The sequence below is a fragment of the Balaenoptera musculus genome, chromosome 8 (assembly GCF_009873245.2).
Source record: "Balaenoptera musculus isolate JJ_BM4_2016_0621 chromosome 8, mBalMus1.pri.v3, whole genome shotgun sequence".
Classification (NCBI taxonomy): Eukaryota; Metazoa; Chordata; class Mammalia; order Artiodactyla; family Balaenopteridae; genus Balaenoptera; species Balaenoptera musculus.
The window spans coordinates 61536354-61557324 of NC_045792.1; the positions used below are offsets into that span (position 1 = coordinate 61536354).

The 20971-nt window shown below is 41.6% G+C and overlaps 1 protein-coding gene across 1 annotated transcript in view; it reads right to left on the reverse strand.

The window, feature by feature from the left end:
• The window catches only part of OVCH2 (ovochymase 2), a 39933-nt gene extending 19730 nt beyond the window's left edge, over positions 1-20203 (reverse strand). The window contains exons 1-15 of the mRNA XM_036861310.1: positions 20116-20203; positions 17848-17957; positions 16098-16189; positions 14458-14630; positions 14010-14105; positions 13632-13783; positions 12802-12991; positions 11652-11675; positions 9849-9939; positions 9598-9722; positions 8666-8806; positions 8158-8288; positions 5449-5542; positions 4791-4922; positions 3538-3642 (exon numbers count right to left, since the gene is read on the reverse strand). Coding sequence (XP_036717205.1) covers positions 3538-3642; positions 4791-4922; positions 5449-5542; positions 8158-8288; positions 8666-8806; positions 9598-9722; positions 9849-9939; positions 11652-11675; positions 12802-12991; positions 13632-13783; positions 14010-14105; positions 14458-14630; positions 16098-16189; positions 17848-17957; positions 20116-20203 — 1744 coding nt within the window. The remainder of the gene's footprint in view (positions 1-3537; positions 3643-4790; positions 4923-5448; positions 5543-8157; positions 8289-8665; positions 8807-9597; positions 9723-9848; positions 9940-11651; positions 11676-12801; positions 12992-13631; positions 13784-14009; positions 14106-14457; positions 14631-16097; positions 16190-17847; positions 17958-20115) is intronic.
• Between the last annotated feature and the right edge of the window lie 768 nt (positions 20204-20971).

The following is a 20971-nucleotide window of genomic DNA, read 5'->3' on the forward strand; positions in this document are numbered from 1 at the left end:
GACGAATGTACCATGTCTAAGTGGGATTCAGGGATGTAAGAATGTTAGGAAATCTATTAATACAGATTTAATATACTAATAAGTCAAAGGAGAGAATCACTTAGTCATTTCAACAGATGCTCAAGTATTTCACAAAATTAACATTCATTTCTGATTTAAAAATCCTAGGAACGAAGATATGATAAAATAAGTGTATCTCTATCCAACAACCAGCCTCATGTTTAATTAAAATATACTAGAAACACAAGGTGAGGGGGTAGAAATTTCCTGAGCACTCAAGGAACTCAAGTTCTCGCTGGGGAGGTGGATTGCCCATGATGGTGGATGAATGGGGAAGCAGCAGCAGACCCTGATGGATGTCAGAGGTGATAGATGAAGAATTAATGATCAGCCAACTTAAACCACGAGCTCTCACCATGTTCCACTCCCTGGGTGTACTTACATATTGGTGAAGCAATGAACAGGGGTGACTACCCAGGTTTCCCAGAGATGCCTGGTGGCAATCTGCACACTGACCTGCTATGACCAAGAGCTGACTGTGGCCTCCTGCCTCCCCCAGTCTGGCTGGAAAGGGATCTGGAAGTGGGAGGGGCAGTGGCTCCACAGAGCCCACCTGGAAGGGGGCCAAGAAGGCACATCTTCGTTACCCATGGGTCCTCCTCACCGTCAAGTCCAGGTCTGAGCATCTCCCTTGTGCTGGAAACTCTAATAGACACCTGGGAATAATGAGAAATGCTTATTGTATTCTAGAGAGATTTTATATATACATATATATATATATATGGAAATGGATGTTTCACCCAAGAGTAAAATATCAAGCTCACCCTTGACTTCCCCCTCTTTTTTGCCTCAATTATCTAGTCACCAAACACTTTAGATCCTACATTCACAAAATATCTTTCATCCATCTCCTACCTTTGGGCTTGGGTCTTCAATATTGCTCACCTGGACTACTCTCCCTGGGGTTAAGCTTTCCCCATCCTCCTCTCGCTCCCAAATTAACCACCGAAGAGCGCTTGTTTTGATCATGTCACTCCCCTAGTCAAAACCATCCAAGGGTTCCTCACAGTGTTGGGAATAATGTTGACATCCTATTTATCTTTGTGGGCCCCAGTCAAACACCAGTGTCCTAATCATCTCAGAAGTTATTTCAGTATTTTCTTGTATTGTGGTTTTCTGTGCACATTTCCCCTTTTGTTGTCAATTTTACTGAAGTATAACAAACACACAGAAAAATAGTCAAGCAATAAAATACTTTGAATGTTTTTCCAAGAAGTTCAACCAGAACCCAGATCAAGAAACAGACTAGCAGAATCTCAGAAGACACTTCAGGAGCCCAGTCCGGTCACTGCTCCTGCAAAGCGTAACTGCTATCCTGACATCTAACACCATATATTAGTCTTGAAGGCTCTTAGTTTTACATAAATCTACTCTCTATCTGTACATATAAGCTTCATTATTAGGATATAAATTCCTTGAATATAGGTTAGTACCTATCCTGTTCCTCTTTGTATCCTGCCTCCCCCACTCCCTGGTCTCTGGTACAGAGACTTGTCCAGAGAGGACACCAAATCAGTATCAAGCCAGTGTGATGGGTTGTCAACAACTGAGGAATATAGGTGAGGACAACAGGTGTTCATTGTATTATTCTTCCATCTGTTCTGTAGATTTGCAAAATTTCAAAATAAAAAGCGAAGGAAGGACAAAATTACTTACAGAATGATTTAAGGAATCCAGGTTAGGTGTGCTATTTAAAACAGGACACATGTAAATTCCTGTTCTTGTCCTTAAGTTTTTATGTGTATTTGTATAAGGGAAGAAGGCCCTAAAGTAGGTGTGAGTTCAGGGAGATGGAATCGGGAAAATTGCTCTTATTGAGCTTTTACACCAGGAGCTATTTGTGGATTATTTAGTTTTATTCATCAAATATTTATGTGGCATCTCCTGTGTTCTGGGCACTGTGGTGAGTGCTGTGGGATAAAATGACCAATAAATCTAGCCGAGTGTTGTAATGAGACTCCTTGGCAGATACTGAGAGAAATGGCTCTGCTGAATATATTGTCCCCTGGTGGCCAAGATCAGGAATCACCGCAGACACACTTTACAAAGAGTTTCTACCCAGGATATATATGCATTGTGAGGTCCAAGAAGCCAGAACAAAAAAGACTCAGACAGCTTCTATCCCTCCTCATTAAAAGGAATACTGCTCTTCCACATTCTCTATTACTTTGTGTTCTGTCAGATAATTTATAAAACTAAAAAATTTTTTAAATAATTAAAAATTAGGTGCTTGATATTTCTCTTGACAAACTATCAAAATGGCAAACTCTGAAAGCTTCCTTACCCCCAGCCTCTGCCTGCCCCCCTCACCACGTTTTCCACAAGGACTGGGATGTCACATGTGCATGTCAGTGGATGTCACGGAGGAAACAAGGAAAAGAGAAAGCCCAGCGCTCCTCAATGCTCACCAATGTGAAGACATAGCAGTTCACTCACTTCTTTTCCAGCGGATGGCTCTTGTGAGTCAGACCACGATCTGGCACACTATTTAGCCATCCCTACTGAATGAATCACTCAAGATGGGAATTTTGATTCTGTGACTGAAAATATTTCAGGGTTGCTTTGAGCAAAAGGGACAGTGACCACATCCCATCCAGCTCTATGTGATGGCTTTTGTGAGGCGGCAACTTGGCCAGGTTACAGCCTCCGGTTATTCAATCAAACATTAGTCTAGATGTTGCTATGAAGGGATTTTGCAGATGTAATGAAAGTCCCTCATCACTGACTTTAGGTAAGGAAGACCATTCTGGATCATCTGGGTGGGCCTGACATCATTAGTTGGAAAGGCCTTGAAAGCAGTGTGGAAGCTTCCCCCAAAGAGAGAAGAAATTCTGCTTGCGGAGAATGGCCTCAGCCCATGCCTGTGGAATTCCAGTGTCCTGTGACCTACCCTTTCTGCCTGCCTGCCTTATGGACTGACTTGCTTAGTCAGCTCCCACAATCGTGTAAGCCAATTCCTGGTGTATTAGCTTGCTAGGCAGGCTGTAACAAAATATCACAAACAGGGTGGCTTAGAAGACAAAAATTTATTGTGTCACAGTTCTGGAGCCTCGAGGTCCAGGATCAAGGTGTTGGGCAGGTCGATCCCTTCTGAGGGCGGTGATGGAGAATCCATTCCATGCCTCTCCTCCAGCTTCTGGTGGTTTGCTGGCAATCTTTAGCATTCTTTGGTTCATAAATGATGTATCACTCCCATCTCTGCCTTCATGTCCGTATGATGTTCTCCGTGTGTGCGTGTCTCTCTCTCCAAATTTCCCCTTTTATAAGGACACCAGTCATACTGGATTAGGGCCCACACTAATGACAGCATTTTAACTTGCTTGCCTTTGTAAACACTCTATCTCCAAAAAAGGTCACAGAATATGACCTTAGGTACTGGAGGTTAAAACTCCAATATATCTTTTTGGGGTTCTTGGTTGAACTGAGAATAATACAATCTGTGTACTTCTGGTAGTCACATTCTCCAAAACAACTTACCAGAAGCACTGGATTCTTCAGGTAGTACATTCCATGTCTCCAGAAACACTGATTCATTCTCTAATCCGGAGATGTTAAAATCTGGGTATAAGCATAATACAATTGCTCAGTTCACATAAACAAGGCCAATGTTTGGGATTTATCAGAAAATTATTATTGTTAGAATTCTGGGACTTCTCCGTCAGTTAGACTCTATGGGTATTTGAACTGGAAAGTGGAGTATTTTAACTATAACCTGGCTTTCCCATAAGCAGCTGTTTACCGCCCAATAAGAATGAACAACTTGAGAAGCCAATAACTGGCTTTGTAGGATTTGGACAGAGTGCTCATGGGGTGTGAGAGCTTGGAAGGAAGCTGTGTCTTCAAGTTTCTAGGGACTGGGGGTTGGTGAAGATATTTCACATTTCTGAGCCTCTCTGATGTGTCACACTTGCTTGTGGCCAAGTACACATCATCTGATTTAATCCTCACTACATTTTTACCAGGCATGTATTATTCTCCCGTTGTAAGATTGAGGAGGATGAATCCTACATGACACTTAGATCACACTTCTAGTAAGGACAGGCCAAGATTCAGACATACAGCTGATCTTCATTCTTCACGGATTCTGTATTTTTGAATTCACCTACTCGCTAACATTTGTTAACTCAAAACCAATACTCATGGTGCTTTCACGGTCATTCGTGGACACATGCAGAGCAGTGGAAAATTTGAGTCACCTGATCACGTGTCCTGGCTGAGGTCTAGTGAAGCCACACTCTGCCGTCTTGTTTCAGCTCTCATACTATAAACAAGCATCCTTCCTGCGGTCTGTTAGCGCCACTTTTTGTTTTGCTTTTTACATTTTTGGGCTTTTTGTTGGTGATTTTGCTGTTTGCAATGGCCCTAAACATAGTGCTGAAGTGCCATCTAGTGTTCCTAAGTGCAAAGAGTCTGGGTTGTGCCTTACAGAGAAAATACATGTGACGGATAAGCTTTGTTCAGGCATGAGTTATAGTGGTATTGACCATGAGTTCAGTGTTAATGAATCAGCAATGTATATTAAATAAGGTGACTTGAAACAGAAACCCACATAAAATCAGAGACTGATAGGCCCCTAGCTCTGTATTTCCCCAGGAGCAGTGGTTCAGGATTCACAGATTCAGTGAATAATGAGTTGACTGTATCCATGCTGGTCTCTAAACGCTGCCCTTTTTACCACGGCAGGAGGATGAGACTTGGGACCTGAGGAGTTGGTGCCTCAAGCTTCTTACCTGTTTTAGGAATGAAGGAGACTGCAGCCTGGAAGCCTCTGAAGGTCATGTTTTCATCGGAATGGAAGCTGATGGACATGACCCTGGAGATGCTCACCACAGGGGCGGGGACAACAAAGCCACACAGTCGAGCTGGTTCAAGCCCAGCCCAGGCATGACATGGTCAAGGGCCCAGCAAACAGACGTGGTATTGGATAGAAGAAAACAATTGTCCTTCAGGTAATTGTTAAGAAATAAACCTTTCCAGTGTATGTCACAATTCATTTCCAAAATAGAAAGGCGGAGTGCTCCTTTGTACTGTGTATTTAACCCCCTCAACATTTCAATTCTGTTTATCTCCCAAACACTCCCACTGGGAATGCCACTAAGGGGACTTGTTCCAGCCCCAGGGCTTATTTCAATGTCACTTTCCCCTCTGACCCCTAGTTCATTGTGAGCCTTCCACATTTTCTGATCAAATGGTTCTTGATGCTCCCTGAAGCTCTTCCCGCCCCTGATGGAGAAGGAGGAGAGGTGGTGAGAGCCTAGGAAGTGATGGAGATGGTGCAGGGGAATGAAGGAACATTGAGCCACACCCTTTTTATTCCCTAAAAGGATTCCCAAGAAGGACCGGGTCCGAATGCAAACCAGGGAAGCCGAGGCTTCAGGGAACACAAACCTATTTCTTTCTTCCTTTCTACATCCCTGTGCACGCTCACATAGTCGGAAGTGCAATCTCCACTTTCTTCTATTTCCAGGTTCTGAAAGGAAAGCTGAGAAGACTCCATGTTACATCCAGAGTAAACAATACGAATGCATTACCTCATTTTGATCAAGGAGAGGAATTTGGATTGTTCAACTTGCTCTAGAGCGTGACCTTAGATAAGAAATGTAACGGGACATTCATGAGTGGGTTATATGACTTAGGAAAAGACACTAAACCACAGGCTCCCAAACCCTCTGAAACATCTAAGCACCCAATTACAGGCTGAATAGAAGGGTGGGGAAAAGTGCAAATATTTGAGCTCCCCAGTTCCCTCCTTGGAGGAGCAAAGAAACAGCAAAGAACAACGTTTGAGCAATCTGATAGCCCTGACTAATTGAGAGGAGCAGTGGGAGATAGAAATGATGAGGTAGAAGCTTAGATTTTTTTACACACAAATGATGGGGATTCAATGGAGCCCCAGCACTTGGCAAAAGACACAGGCCTGCGCGGCTAGGACAAAAGTGGAGGGAAAGGATGATTCATGGTGAATGAGACATGGGGAGAAGGAGACGTGTCAGAAACAGGATCCGTTCAAACATTTCTTAAACCCTTACTGGGATACTTTCTGAAAATAGACCCTTTTCAGTTACTCTGACCATTGTGTCTTATGGAAAGGGTTTTAAGAAAAGGAGGAAAATTACATAAATCTTTTTTAAACCAGAAATTTCCATCACAGGGGATCTAGAATGCCTATAATAAATAACTTACAAGAAAACTTAAAATATTTCTATAAGTCAGATATACCTGTTCCTTTAATATCAATAATATTTAAAATTTAGAATTTAAAATGTTTGAAGTTGGTAAACAGAACTTGTAGAGCAATAAAATTTATGAATAATAATAATAATTTTAAAAAGACCCTTCTCTCTTTGAGTCAAATGGTGTGCACATAGTTACGACTTGTCATAACAATTTACAAACGACCGTCCCGGATGGGTCCTGCAGGACGCTGCTGTCACTGGCCGGGTGTGAGTGCATCTTTTCACGGATGCACAGCACTCAGTGTATTTATTGCATAGATGTTTTTGAATCACTTCTAGCTCTGATATGTTCAGATTTTCAACTAAATTTTGTCTTCTTCCTCCTTCCAGGCGTACGCTCATACTTAAGATTTTCTCCTCTGTCAGTAACATAGTTTCCCTTAATCCTGCTTCGTCCTGAACTGTCTGCCTTGACTCTGTTTGGGTTTCAGAAACTTTTAGAAAGACAACAGCTACACGTGTCTTACTTACTCCATGTCTCCTTCTCCTATGTGATCTTGTTTCTGCTCCTAACATCTGACTTCACTTGACCTTTCAGATGACACCTCCCCCACCTCCTCTCTACTGTTCAATTGTCCATCCCAACTATTCTACCTTTTTATTGGGGGATGAGGTGGGGACTGTATAACGGGTGCTTAGTCCTCCTTCTCTTTATTTTATTTTTTAAAAAAGTTTTGTCCTTTTACTTTGTTAACATTTAAAAGCACATTTGAATAGAACAAAAGGTTTCAGAGCTGTACAATGGTTTCTCTGCGGAAGGAAGAGAGAAAAGAAGGAAGGAGATCAAGATCTATCAAGAAAGAGAGAGAGAATGGAAGGAAGGAAGGAAGGAAGGAAGGAAGGAAGGAAGGAAGGAAGGAAGAGGGAGGAGAGGGAGAGAGGGAGAGAGGGAGGGAGAGGGAGAGAGGGAGAGAGGGAGAGAGGGAGAGAGGGAGAGAGGGAGAGAGGGAGGGAAGGAGTCCTCCTTCTCTTTAAACCCTAACTTGGTGTGGGAAATCCAACCTATCGGCCATACCTTTTTGTTTGTTTGTTTTGTTTTGTATTAAAGGCTTCATTCTCTGGACTGTCATAACACTGCACCAATTTGGTTCTATTCCTGGGTCTCAGATCTCTTTTGGCCTCTTAAATATACAAGAACTTTGAGGTCTTGTTCACCCTTACTCCTTACCCGTTATTTTATAGTTTACTTTGTCTCCTTCATACACTCTCTTGCTTTCAATTATTATTTTAAGAGAAAGACTTCTAAATAATGCCTAATTCCAACCTCACCCTGACTGCAGTGTCATCTACCTGAAGGCATTTCTGCAGATGGCCCACTAGTGTTAACTGAACAAACACACAAATGGCCACAAACACCGCGAATCAAAGGCTGAATACACTCTGTATCCTGACATTCAAAGCCCTCCATACTTTGATCTCAGCCTCGCCTTCCACCACTCCTCCTGCTATACCTTATGCCAGTCCCTGAAACTGTTCTGCACTGCACTTTTGTTATCCACTCCCCACAAATTGTTTTGTTAGCAGTTTAATTAATAAGGAAGAAATGCTTGTTTCTAGAAAGGACTAGACACTGATGAAACAAGTTAACCTGGTACAAAGATTAAGGCCACATTTCAACAAAATGTAAAGCACACAGTTGCCACCTAGTGGTAAGTGCGGGTAGTTACAGTAGAGAATAGGCAGGCTAGTCTGTTAGTCAACAAGTATCAATATTTATCAAGAACCTTGTGTGCCAGGTGCTAGGTTCTAGGTACTAGGGATACAGCAGCAGATACACCAGATAAAACCTCTGCCCTCATGGTGTTTATGTGAGCGATTCTCTGGAGATCCTCAGCAAAGTAAGGGTAACCAGGGTCAGTACCTTAACTAGGTGATGTTTGGGGGCTTGAAAAACCCAGTTGCAGTTGGCCATGTTGCTGTAGTCTTCGGGATAGTGAAGACTCTGTATGAGGCCTTCTTCAAAAAGGATAGTTAAGGAGCTGCAGCCTGAATCTGCAACACAAGGGAGAACGTCCAAACAATGGCATCGCCACACACAGAGGGACCCTCTTTGTTTTCCCCCGTGTGTCTCCCATAAGCGATGCTTGAACTGACTCTTAAGGCAGAGCCATCAAGAAGCGGGAGGTCTGCGCACTGGTTCTCGAGAGCTCATCAGGCCCTCTCAGCTCACTTGGGTATGCAACAAACACGCTTTAGCAGGACTGCAGAAGGAGCCCCTGCACCCTGCATCTCACTTGCCTTGAGCTCCTCTCTGCTATGGAGCTCAGTGGGCCTTGGGTGGGGGGCTCCCTACCCCTCATCTAATTCCTATGGGTCCTCAATTTCTGCAAAAGGAATGCATAGTGTGTGATAATAGTAAATGGTTTTACCAGGAAGGTAGTTTGGTTTAAGAGCTTTATACGTGAGATTAAACCCAACAGCATAATCTGTGGCATCAGAGATGAACCTCAGCCTTATAGCGTTGGAGCCAACAAGAACCGATGAAGCCAAGCTGTCTCCACAGAATTTCCCTGCAACATAAGAATGAAGAGTTTTGGTTCAGAGTCTAGAAAACAGCACCCATTAAAAGACTTATGGGGAAAAAAAAAAAAGACTTATGGGGAACTAAACTTTCATGATAGTGCAGGCTTGTCTAAATCAGGGTTTCTCAACCTCAGCACTACTGACATTTTGAACTGGAACGTTCTTGGTGTTCAGGCTGTTCTGCACATTATAGGATGTTTTGCAGCAATCCTGGCCTCTACCCACTGGATGCCAGTAACATTCCCTCTCGTTGTGATAACCAAAAATGCTTCTAAGACATTGCTAAGTATCTCCTGGGGGAGGGAGGGGGTGGGCAAAATCATCTGCAGTTTAGAACCATAGAAACACTCCTCCATTTGTTTCTTATATAAGTAACCTTTATCTCCTACTTGCGGTTATCTGTTGGTATCTTCCTTCTGAACTGGACGAGGCAGGTAAAGGTCATTTTCATTCTTAGGAGAGCAGCATTCTGCCCGGGAGGCCCCAAGAGGCACTGCTATATGTCTACATTTTACTTCTGATGGGCTCCAGGTCTGGCAAATGAGTCTAGGAAGCCTGTTTCCATGGGCAGCAGATGCTGTAAGTGAATTGCTCTGTGGCCCTTACAGCCCTCACACAGGCTCAGATTTTGTTCCTTTCCACTGTCAATTCTAAGTCTCAAAATTGGAGACAGGAAGTGTGATACTTATAGATGCCTCAGGGCGAGACATATCGTAACCAGGCCCCATTAAGTCCTCCTAGCACTAATGTCCATTTGACAATGTGAAAATCCACTCACCAATAAGTGTGTCTTCTAAAGAATATATTGACAGGTAATTGTGGTGACAAGACTCTGCATCGAAGTGGGAAAAATTGAGGAGCACGTGCATTCCCTCTGGTACAAACAGGGTCCAGACACACATTCTGAAGGTAGATACATTGAGAGGGTATTATTTCTCGATGGAAAGCGACCGTCACAGTCCAACGAGTGGGGCAGAGTCAAACTGGAGGTGGGAGTCAAGGGCAGGGGAGGCAGCGGGGGCTACTCACTGCTTGCTCTCATAATACAGGAAGGGGCTTTCTGGGAAGTGCAGCTCCCCTTTTGATGCTCTGATCACACGATCCTGCTCACTGCATGAGGCTGGGAGGGAAAGCCATGAGAATCAGCGCTAACAGTGAGGGCTAGCCACAAGAACCCTTTCCCTCCAGAACCTGTACAGACACTGGGATCTCCTGGTTCTTCTTCACACACGCTTCCTTTCTCCACAAATATTTTCCTATCTTGGCTTCTATGATGCCTTATTTTCTGTTTCTTGTAGATCCTGCCTTACCTTGAGATTCTATGATTTCTTCTTCTTTACTCTTCTTTCTTTGACCCCATAATTCCACCCTATAGATGCAGGTATTTCCTAGGTTCTATTCTTAGTTTTCATTTCCCTCTACACGAGCCCTCTGATCCATTTCATTCACACCATCAGTTTCAACTATTATCTCTACCTGAACTTCTGATTTTTCAACCATCTCCTAGATATCTCCCCTGAAACTTAACATGCTACAAAAGGACTTCCTCTCAGTCGGCAAAACTGCTTCCACTTCTGATTTGATTAACTTATGTGCCCTTTTCTTAGCTTTCCATGCTCAGAACTTTGGTGTCATCCTTCATTCCTTCCCTCCCTCACCGCTCTTAACCTTAGTGACTATCCTGGCCTAATTCATCCTGTTTCTATGCCCTCCTTTTCATTCTCTGGCCATTGCCCTCGTTCAAGCATTATATTCTTGTCTCTTGAACTAATCCATAATCTCATAAGTCCACCTTGAATTATTGATATTTTCCTCTCCAATTTATCCCCTATGTGCAGTTCTTATAGCACTAAAGTATAGCTCTAATCTGTTCATCTAATTAGTCGGCTTCCTATTACTCAATAAAGTCTAAATTTTCTTGACTGGTGTTCAAAGTTTCCATATTTTGTTCTCAGGTTACCTGTTTAATCTTCTCCCTCATAAAAACTCATCACATAGCCTACACTTCAACTGCTTTGATTGACTTACTGGGTCTCTATTACATCCTAAATTTTCATATCTCCATATTTTAGTATCCATCTTCTGATAAGGATGATTCCTTGAGCTGGAATATTTTTCTTTACCTATATCCCATTTCCACCTGACAAAATCCTACTCATCCTTGTTCTTTAAGGTTAAGCTTAAAAGATGTCTGTGCTCCAAAGCCTCCCTTGTCTTTTTTTTCCCCCCAGCTAGAAGCAGCCACTCACTCCTCTGAGCTCTCAGGGTACTCTTTTTCCACTTTGCTCTTTGGAGATAGTTCCACAGACTCACAGAACCACTGAAGATTTGAGCTAAAGATGCCTTTGAGACCACCTGGTCCAAACTCTTTCCTTTTTGGATGAGGAAACTCAGGTTCAGAGGTAGGAAGGAGACTGCCCAAAGTCACAGAGTGAATTCATTTCAGATTTGCAATGTAACCCTGGGGTTGAGTCCCCTATTCTTTCAGGACAAGGTGTGTAGCTTCTGGACCACATCTGCCATGCCCCACCTCCTCCCTTGTGTCTTGGATCCAAATGTAGGATTTGCCAACTGTTTGCTGAATTGAACTGGAGCTCTGGATTGACAAGAAGTGAACTCGGAGGGAATGTGGCGCTCCTGCTGAGTGAAGGGATGAATTCACCCTCCCTGATTGGGGATGAATGGCTGTGGGTGCTCCTAGTGATGGTTTTATACCTAGTGATTATGGAGAACTCTTGCAGAGGAAGACTTTTGATTATAAAGGAACCGATATTCAGAAATCCTAGAGATTAATTCATGCTCCTGGAAGAACAGGCTACAAGAAATACCCACCTCTGGAGTGCTTTCTCAGCTTCCCTGGGAAAGAAAAAGAAAGATGCAATTCAAGGTTGTGATATCCTGAACAATATTTCAAGAAGTTAGCATCTCCCTAGCTCAAAAGTGCAGAGGTTTTTAAGTCAATTTGCAACTAATGAAAATATAATCTGTGGAAAGAACAGAAGGGATAAATTGACAAAGCAGCAAAGTGGCCTTTGTGCTTTAAGAAGATGATTTCACTCTCTTTATTAAGTGGGCTGCTTAGCTTGGGGATTACGCAAAGCAAGAAGAGGTCATCTGGTCTACCCCTCTAATTTTTCATGAAAAGGGAGGCTGGAGATGGAAATAACACACCCACAACTGTTGGATAGCTACAAGTTGAACTGAGGACTCCGAAACCTGCTAGTGTACCATATACTTGAACACAAACCCAAGTTCTTCCTGAACTAATTTGAATTAACTCCTTTGGGAAAGAATAGAAGTCCTATTTTAGGCTGGAAGCCACCAGTTAAGGAAAAAATTAAGTTGTATTTGGAGGCAAAAATGAAGTTTCAATTAGCTCATTGGTGAATCTAGTAGAAGGATGTATACAGACCCTGGCCTTTTCAGACTTATGGTACCTGGCTCTATGCCAGGCCCTCTCAACCACAACACTACTAACATATGGGACTAAATCATTCTTTGCCGTGGGAGGGGGGGCTGTCCCGTGCACTGTAGGATGCTTAGCAGCATCCATAGCCCCTACCCCTAGATGCCAGTGGCACCCCTGTCCCCTGTTGTGACAACCAAAAATGTCTCCAGACATTGTCCCCTGGGGGGCAAAATTTCCCCTCATCAATAACCACTGATCCATGCTATAGCTTGCTGAATCTTGCTGGCACAGTTGAGAAGTAAGTGGTGAAACATACCACCAGCTGAGACAGTTTCAATTAAAGGCAAATTTGACAAAGTCTAGGATGGATATATTCACGTTTCATTGAATATTGGTACACTGTACCACACATCATAGTTTACCCTTGTTTTAGACTCAGTAAATACCACAGTCCTTATGTGAGACACTAAGAACAGAAGCAGAGGTTGTCTGCTCAGTGGTCCTGACTTGTCTAGACTCTGCTGATGCTCTCTCTTCCCCTAGCTTCTTGACCTTATGTTCTGGGTTGATTACCAATTTGGATGTGTTTGTGGATCCAGGGAAGCACTTTAGTAAGATCTGTGAAGATCCCAGGGGATCCTTGATCATCTTTCTGCAGATTATTTCTCCATCCTCGACCACAGCCCAAACCCCAGGAAGTCACACCAGCCAGAGTCCAAGTCCCTTTCTTATTCCGGCACATGAGGGAACCTCCTGAGTCTCCCTGTAGGGAGAAAAGATCTCTGTTACTGTCATTGTCAGTGTCTGTGCCCCACAAAGGTGCTAGATGAGGATTAATGAATTTCTTCACTTCTAATACTTTGGACTCAGGGGCCTGGGAGAATAGGCAAGCACAATTCACAGCCAATCCTCAAATGCCATTGGAGCCTACCAAGTCCACCTCCTTCTTCCCCATCCTAAGCTTTCATCAAATATCAGATGGTTTCCTTCTCCTGTCTCATCCTACAGGCTCAGAAAAGTCTTGTCCAGTAGTCAAATCAACCTCAAGTTTGGTCAGCAGGAAGGATGGAGGGAAAGAGAAAGCTCCCATTATACACAAACTGGAAATCTCTAAGTAGGAAAGAACCACCTATCCTTCAGGGCTGGAGTACCCTAGTTCATTGTTGGCATCATCTCCGTTATTTGGTCTTTTGGAAAGAGCAGAAGACTTCCTCTGAAAGTGCAGTCTCTGCTAAAAACAGGTTGTTTAAACTGTCCTCTATTTTGACTTGACCTCCCTTTTCAGTCCTGATCCTTCTTTCCCGAGTCCAGGCTTGCCTACAGCTTTCTTTCAGCCCCTCATCTGATGACAAAGCTGAGGGAAGCCCTGCCTGGGACCTGTCAGCCCAACCATTCCTGCCTACCTGACATGCATCTCTTCCTCCATCTGGGAAGCCTGTGCAGAGAAAGGTCCGCCCACTAATGGGTTTCTGTAAGGTCAACAGAGCTGTAATACACTCATCCTGGGTCAAAATGGGCAGGTTCACTTCCTGCAAGACTTGTGGGACGACGCCATCTAGAAAACACAGAAATGAGAAACCCAGCAAGGCACTCTTTCACCCTTTCTGTGTTGAAGATGCCCCATTCAGGCTTGTGTATTTTGGAAAGATCTGAATTTCGAAGTACAATGTGATAGTGTCTATTTTAAAAATGTCTACACAACTGTCTTTTTAAAATAGATTAAAAATTCTCTTTTCTGATTACTAACCAGAAAGTTCCGATATGAGCGTAAGAGTTCTTACCTTCATTCAAGCGGCCCCAGCCTGTGGTTGTACAAATAAATCCAGGCTCAAATTGTTCCCCTGGCTCTGGAAGACACACGGGCCTCACAGACTGGTCTGAAGAAAAGAACAAGGCAGGGCTTGTTTCATTCATGGAGGAGAGGATACCATAAGCCACTCACCAATTGGCATCTAGGTGGTTTCCCAAAGACCTTGTGATATCTCTGTTTGGCACCTCCAGGGGTTACTTGTGAAACAAAGTAACTGACTCCCCATAATCCTATATCTAAAGCCACAAGCAAAGAGGGTTTCAGGTAGGGGAACCTCCAGCTCAAATTTCTATCTTGAAGTCCATGATCCAGAATTCTTGGGCATATGCTGCATAACTTATACTGTAGGAAATGTGCTATGGAACAGAAGTTCTGGAGCACATGGGGCAGACAATTCAGAGTGAGCTTCAAATGTTTACCAAAATGGAAAGCTCCAGCCATCTTCAAAAGAGCAATATCATAATCCATTGGTTTCTTGGTAGAGAAATATGGGTGTATGATGATGGTTTCAATGGTGAGGGTTTGCTCTCCTGGCTCTATATAGCTCAAGTCATATTCTCCAGCAGTAACGTTGAAAGTTGATGCAATATTTCTATGAGGAGGAAAGAGTAAAACGGATGGATTTCATTGAACCTCTGAGTACAATTGCAGTGGTTGACAAAATGACCTCTTCAAAATGACATGGATAGATAATGTAGGTGTGAAGCTGCTGAACAGAGAAAGTGAGAATGATTCCAAATGTAGAGGTTCCCAATGCGAGTGAGGGACAAGTAAAAAGTGGCCTCAGATGGAGCCAATAATATGATAAATTGAATACCTTCCAATGTTATTTGTTAAATGCCTATGGGTGTATATACAGTATAATTCAGGGGTCTAAAGCTATATTCAGCTACCCCAGATGGTTGGCCTGGCCTCATTATCAGTGAGATCCTTTGGGAGCTTCTGGTGATTCCCATGAAGTATGCTGCTTTAATGTCAAAGATCTAATGCATAATGCACACCATGAAAGATGTAATAGCACCGTAACTCTGATGTTCCAGAGGGTATGCACACTCAGGGCTTTGGGACTGATTACAGCAATGGGAAGTGGGGATCTTCCCCTGCTTCCTTTATGTTTGTAATATAGAGATCTAGCATGACATGGGAAACACCATTCTATTCCCCTTCTACCTGCAGCAAAGTTATCTGAAAGGAACTTGATAGGATGCATTGAGGTGGATTAAGAGCTTTGGGCTTGCCATCTCTGGGGATCTAGAAGAGATGATTTTATACAAAATTGGAAAAGACATCATTTTCTCTTGGTATATTTCCCTGGCTCTTGGCTATATTAAATACCAAACCTAATACATAGCAACTCTCTAGCCTAACCACCTGCCACATTGCAGTGAAATTATCAGTTGACTCTTTTTTAGACTATCAACTCTCAGGGGGCAGGAATCATATCTTAGTCATCTTTGTATCTTTGATACCCACTAGTGTACAGCACTAAGTAAATATCCAGGAGATGTTTGTGGAGAAAGAGGGCAAATAGGGGGACATAATCTTGATTGCAGCTTTATGAATATCAAGAGCACTGGCAACAGTAGACATTTGGAGCACACAAGAAAATGGATAAAAGATGGAAATTGTTAGAGTGAAGTTCAGAGAGGTAGGATCAATAGAAAAGAAGACACAGGAGCCTTCTTCATGTTTTACTGTCCTCCCTTTGTTTTCTTTTATCCATTTATTAAGATGCATAATGAACTGGATGATTTTTTTTCACTGAAATTCAAGAAAACTAGGAGAGAGCTTTCCGAACTCCATCTTTGTGATGTTTTTTTTCTCACTTGGATATTATTCTTTATTAACTTCCAGTCCATTTTAAATAAGGAATGGATGTCTTCTACCACGTTGCGTACCCTCTGACAATGACCTTCAGCCCTATTTGTATTATGCAATTAACATGTTCTCCCCTAAAGCATACATCACACCATTCCATATTTTAATAGAGTTATTGCTGCTGATTCCCAGGGAGAAGAAGAGTAATCTGACCTTCATCAATGGGCTGGGCTTTCCCTACCTGTTTGCAACACAGTGAGCAGCTGTGATCACCCACTCTGGAGAGATGATGGTCCCACCACAGACGTGCTTCTGCCTTCGTTTCAAAGACACCTGAATTGCAAAGACCTTAAATAGGAGCAAGTTAATGCCCTGGGATCCCCCCAAACCTGGTGACTGAGCATATTCTGAAATAGAGACCCAGATATCTTACTCATAAATATCAGAAATCATGGACTGTGAAGTGGTAAACCAATCACACTATAGCTCAGAAAGAAGAGCAATGCTGGAACCAGAATATTCCTACCCCTGGCCCACAGGAGAGGTAGTTAACTTGAGATGATTGGCTATAAGGTTTTAGTAAGTTGGTAATAAAAATTGTGGGTATTTATTTATTTATATGATAATTTTACCGTCTGTTACTCTAACAATATGAATAATATCTGTGAATGAAGAGAAAGAAAAAGAAGCATAAGATACAGAATAGACCAGATGAAGAAGTTTGGGATAAAGACAAGGTGAGGGCTAAGGGAGTCTTCCAAAGTCTGTTCCAATTCCTCCAAGCCTCTTAGAGAAAGAGTCTGTATTTACAACTTTCTTATAGTTTTTAACTATTTGACCTCTACAACTGCTTCAAGCTTATTTTTTAATCTGTCTCTACAATAGATTTTCTATCTTTGGCTTGTCCTGTTCATGATGTTTGGCTTGACTCCAACATGACTTATAGGGTACAAGCAAATACTTTTAATTCCACTGTTTAAATTAGAAAAGAAGCAATTTATTAAAATTGTCTCCTTTTTGACCAAAAACTATTCAATGAGCAATTGAAAAAAAAAATTAATACAGAGAAAAGGCTAAGAACAGAATAAAGCACAAGTAAGTAAAAGTCAATGAGTCATCCCTGACTATGATTTGAATATGGACTTCTGAATTGACTAGCCAACCAACTGACCAAGTAAGAATTTGATCAATCAACTCTTCAAACCAGGTAATTAATTCATCAGTTAATCAAATGACAATGATTCAGCCATTCCATCATCTCACTGAACACAGACTCAATCAACCAATCGTTACCAAATATCCACTGATCTAAAAGTTAATATGACTGATTGACTCAAGAGAAGTAAAAATAAAGAGCTATTGTTCTACCTACAAAATGAAGAGGCAAGAATATAGCATGGCTCCCAAGGTAAAGAAAATTGGGAGACTTTCAAAGACAATAAATGCCATAGGCTAAGGGCAGAAGCACAAAGGCATTTCTATGGCATAGGAGGAACAGGAAATTAGATTGAGACAGAATTCTTAGGACACTAACTACTAAGGAGGCAGTACTCTTGATTATTCCCTGAAGGGTCCTATGGTATAGGTATGAATCTTACATCCCAAGCATAAAGTAGACCTATGGCTACACCTTCCCTCATCATCTTTAACTATAACAAGATAAGTCTGTTTTAAATATATTTATTGAATCAGAAAATTATTTTTTAAATTATAAATTTTAAGTGGGATTTTTGTATTAGGGACTGAAAGTTTGGGATGGCATTTCCAAATTTTGGAGCAAGCCAATAGCGCTTGTAACTATTCTGAACACACCTTTTCTAGAAGTCAACTGATGGACATCAGGAGTGTCTTGGATCCTTGTACTAACTCATGAGATCTCTGGTGATGAACTAAGCAGAATAGAGCATACTGATGAGCAGCATGGGTTCTGAGAGATCCAATCCTGAGACAGCTCATAATCCAACCACAGGAGAATGTTCCCTGAGACTCACCTGCCAAGGGTAGGAACCCTTTTCCACTTGTCTTCCCCCAACAATGCGACTGAAAATGTTAAGGTAATTCAAAGGCCGTGACTTAACCAGACTCTGCCCACAAGTGGGAGCTAGGGGGAAAAAAGACAATAATTTAGTGATTAGATATCTCTTAGGACTGAGGGGTACAGGAAACTCTTCTGAGCACGAAATACTATAAGACATGGAACATGTGGCAATACTATAAAATGGCTTTAAGTTATTTGTGGAATTTGCTGTGATTTGCGGTACAAGGGATTATTCCACTTTTTCACATAGGACGTACATATCATGAAGAGATCTACTTTTCTGACATGAAGATTTAGGGCCTCAGAGGTAGATCTCTGCTGGGGTAGCACGAATACAGTCCCCTTTTGATACTGAGCCATCTGACCCCTTAGAGGCTCCTCACAGCACTCTGTGCTTCTGTGACATTTATCACATACTGTTATGGTTATCTTTCAACCCCACTAGACTGTGAGCTCCTCAGAAATAGGAACTTAATCTTGAAATATCTGTATCTACAGTATCTAGTGCAGTTCCCGATTCATAGAAGTTGCTCAATTAATTGGTTGAATGGGTAATACTGTAGTCTGCCTTAGATTGTAATTGTGTTTGCATCTTTTCCTCTGCTTGACCCAAGAGACTAAGTCTGAGATCATGGTCAGTGGTGCCTGGCACACAGTCAAATATTGGATTTAACTTGCTATAAGAGTGGAAAGTATCAGGTTGTTCAACGATAGTGGAGTAGAGGGAAGACAGTGTCCTGATTCACACACCGGAATGGCGTTAGGGTAGAAGGGTTGCTAGGTAATGGGAGAAAGAACTCTTTCCTTTTTGTGGAAAAGATCTTATCCTTGAAAAAGTTACATTTACTTACTTATTCTCAATATCTGTTCTGCTTTTTTTTTGTTTGTTTTGTTTTGTTTGTTTGTTTTTGACTCTTCAGCTAAGAGATGGGCTAGATTAAGATGCTGAAGACTGCCTGGTAATTTAAGGATGGTCCATGTTCTGTCCCTACTGCAGGTCCTTCTTTTCTACATGTTCTCTAGGAGGGCCTAGTATGCCCTGTCTCATAATCATCCCACTTCTTTACATAGTTGAATTCTCTAATCCCTATTCTTCAGCTTGGAGATCACTTCAACTGAGAACTCTTCCTTGATTTCCTCAAACTGTGTTAAGTATTTCTCCCCTGTAGTTCCTCTCCCCTCTTATAGTTTCTGCCATGCAGTATTATGATAGTGAATTGTTTGTCTCCTTCATTGTACTATGAAGTACTTGAGGAAAAAAATAACCTACGTTTTATTCATCTCTGTATTTCCAAGGTTTAGCACATTTCTAGCATACAGTAGACACTTACAAAAGTTGGAAGGAAGAACAAATGATTTTTCTTGAAAATATATCCTTGAAAGCATAGCTATTTAGATTAATATGTTAAAATATATAAAACTCTTTCAAATAACTTCTCATTTAAGCCCCATTCTCTGCGTGTGAATCAAGAACTATTACCCCCACATTACTGATGGGAAAATGAAGGATCAAAGAGATACACAGCTAATTAATGACAAAGCATGGATGTAACATTGTCTTTTGATTCTGAACCCAATACAGGCATAATATTGAATCAAAGCTTATTTTCTAGCTGTTTCTGTTGACTGAATCATAAATACCTTAGAAACAAAATTTAGTATTTCCTGAACTAATTGAAGCAAAGATAGAAAACATGATAATTCTTGAGGCTGGTACAAATCTGACTGTGAAGAAGCCTGCCAAGAACTGTTCTCAGATTATGTTACTTGAGGAAAAAAAGATCATTTATATATATATATATATATATATATATATATATATATATATATATATATATAGACTACAGGAAACATGCTTCGTATTTCCCAGCAATATAATTTTTTAAAAGATTACAAATGCTTCCAAATTTATGCTGATTTCCAGAATTTGCTCCATGAAAGGAGATGGGATTGTGGAATGTGTCCAAATAAGTGAACGATTCCAGTTTTCTCCAGATCAGAGCAACTTGTCCAAGTTGTATTCCATTAATGTTCTATTCAGTTTAATATGATGATTGCAGGAGAGAAATCCAAATTAATTACATGAAAACTAATTAGATCTCCAAAATATATTTGTCTCTCCTGTTCTCCCAAAGGAATATGGAGTGGAACTGTGACAGCCATTGCCAGCAAAGTTTATTTCTTCAGATAAAGGTAGTTACAGAGTTCATTTGGAACTTACCTTTGGGGAGAGAAAGAGTTGCAGATTTACTCTGTTCCAAACAGATGATTCCAAGCAGTAAAATGAGCTTATTCTTGCTCATATGCATTTTGAAACTCAGAGTTTTTCCCTGGAATTTGAGAGAGACTAAAGAGAACCAAAATAGAAAGCCTTGTGAGAGCAGCAATATACCAACTTAAAAGCAAGTTACTCATTAACCAAGACACGAGGCATTCAACCATGTCCATATGATGTTTCTGAATGTGGTTTCTTGCAAATATCTTTGCAAGATGTGGGGAGTCAACCACAGAAGCATAATCTTGCTCAAGCAATAGTACATTTCCCATTACACCCACGTGCATTCGTTGCTTCCCCCAGAGTCTATCTGGCTAGCCAAGTGGTTGGTGCCTAAGGCTTCCATTTGCAAACATTACTTGCTTCTTGTGACAGGTTTCCACTTTCTACAAGAGGATTGAATATCAGAGTTGTCCTTGTTGGCAAGGATAGGCTTTCCTACATGCTTGCAAACATCCCATCAGAATATGCTAAAACATTTATCTTTCTCTCGTTTCCCAAATGTAAATGGATGGTTATAGCCGGTGTTAGAGGAAAGATAATTTGGTAGCACACTTGGGAAGTCAATTTAGGATACTGTCCATTGAGGCATTTGTGAATCTACATTCTTTCACCATTTTTTTTGTATTTATGGAAGGCAAAAACTAAATCACTTTTGCTTCTAAACCTGGTAGATGATGTGGCATGGGGGAGGCGGCTCTGATTATATTCATCTTCCTTTTCCTTGGTTGAGTTTTGGGGATGTGGTCAGTGTGCAAGAAACACTTGTGGATTGGCCATTGCCATGTATGAGCACACCGGA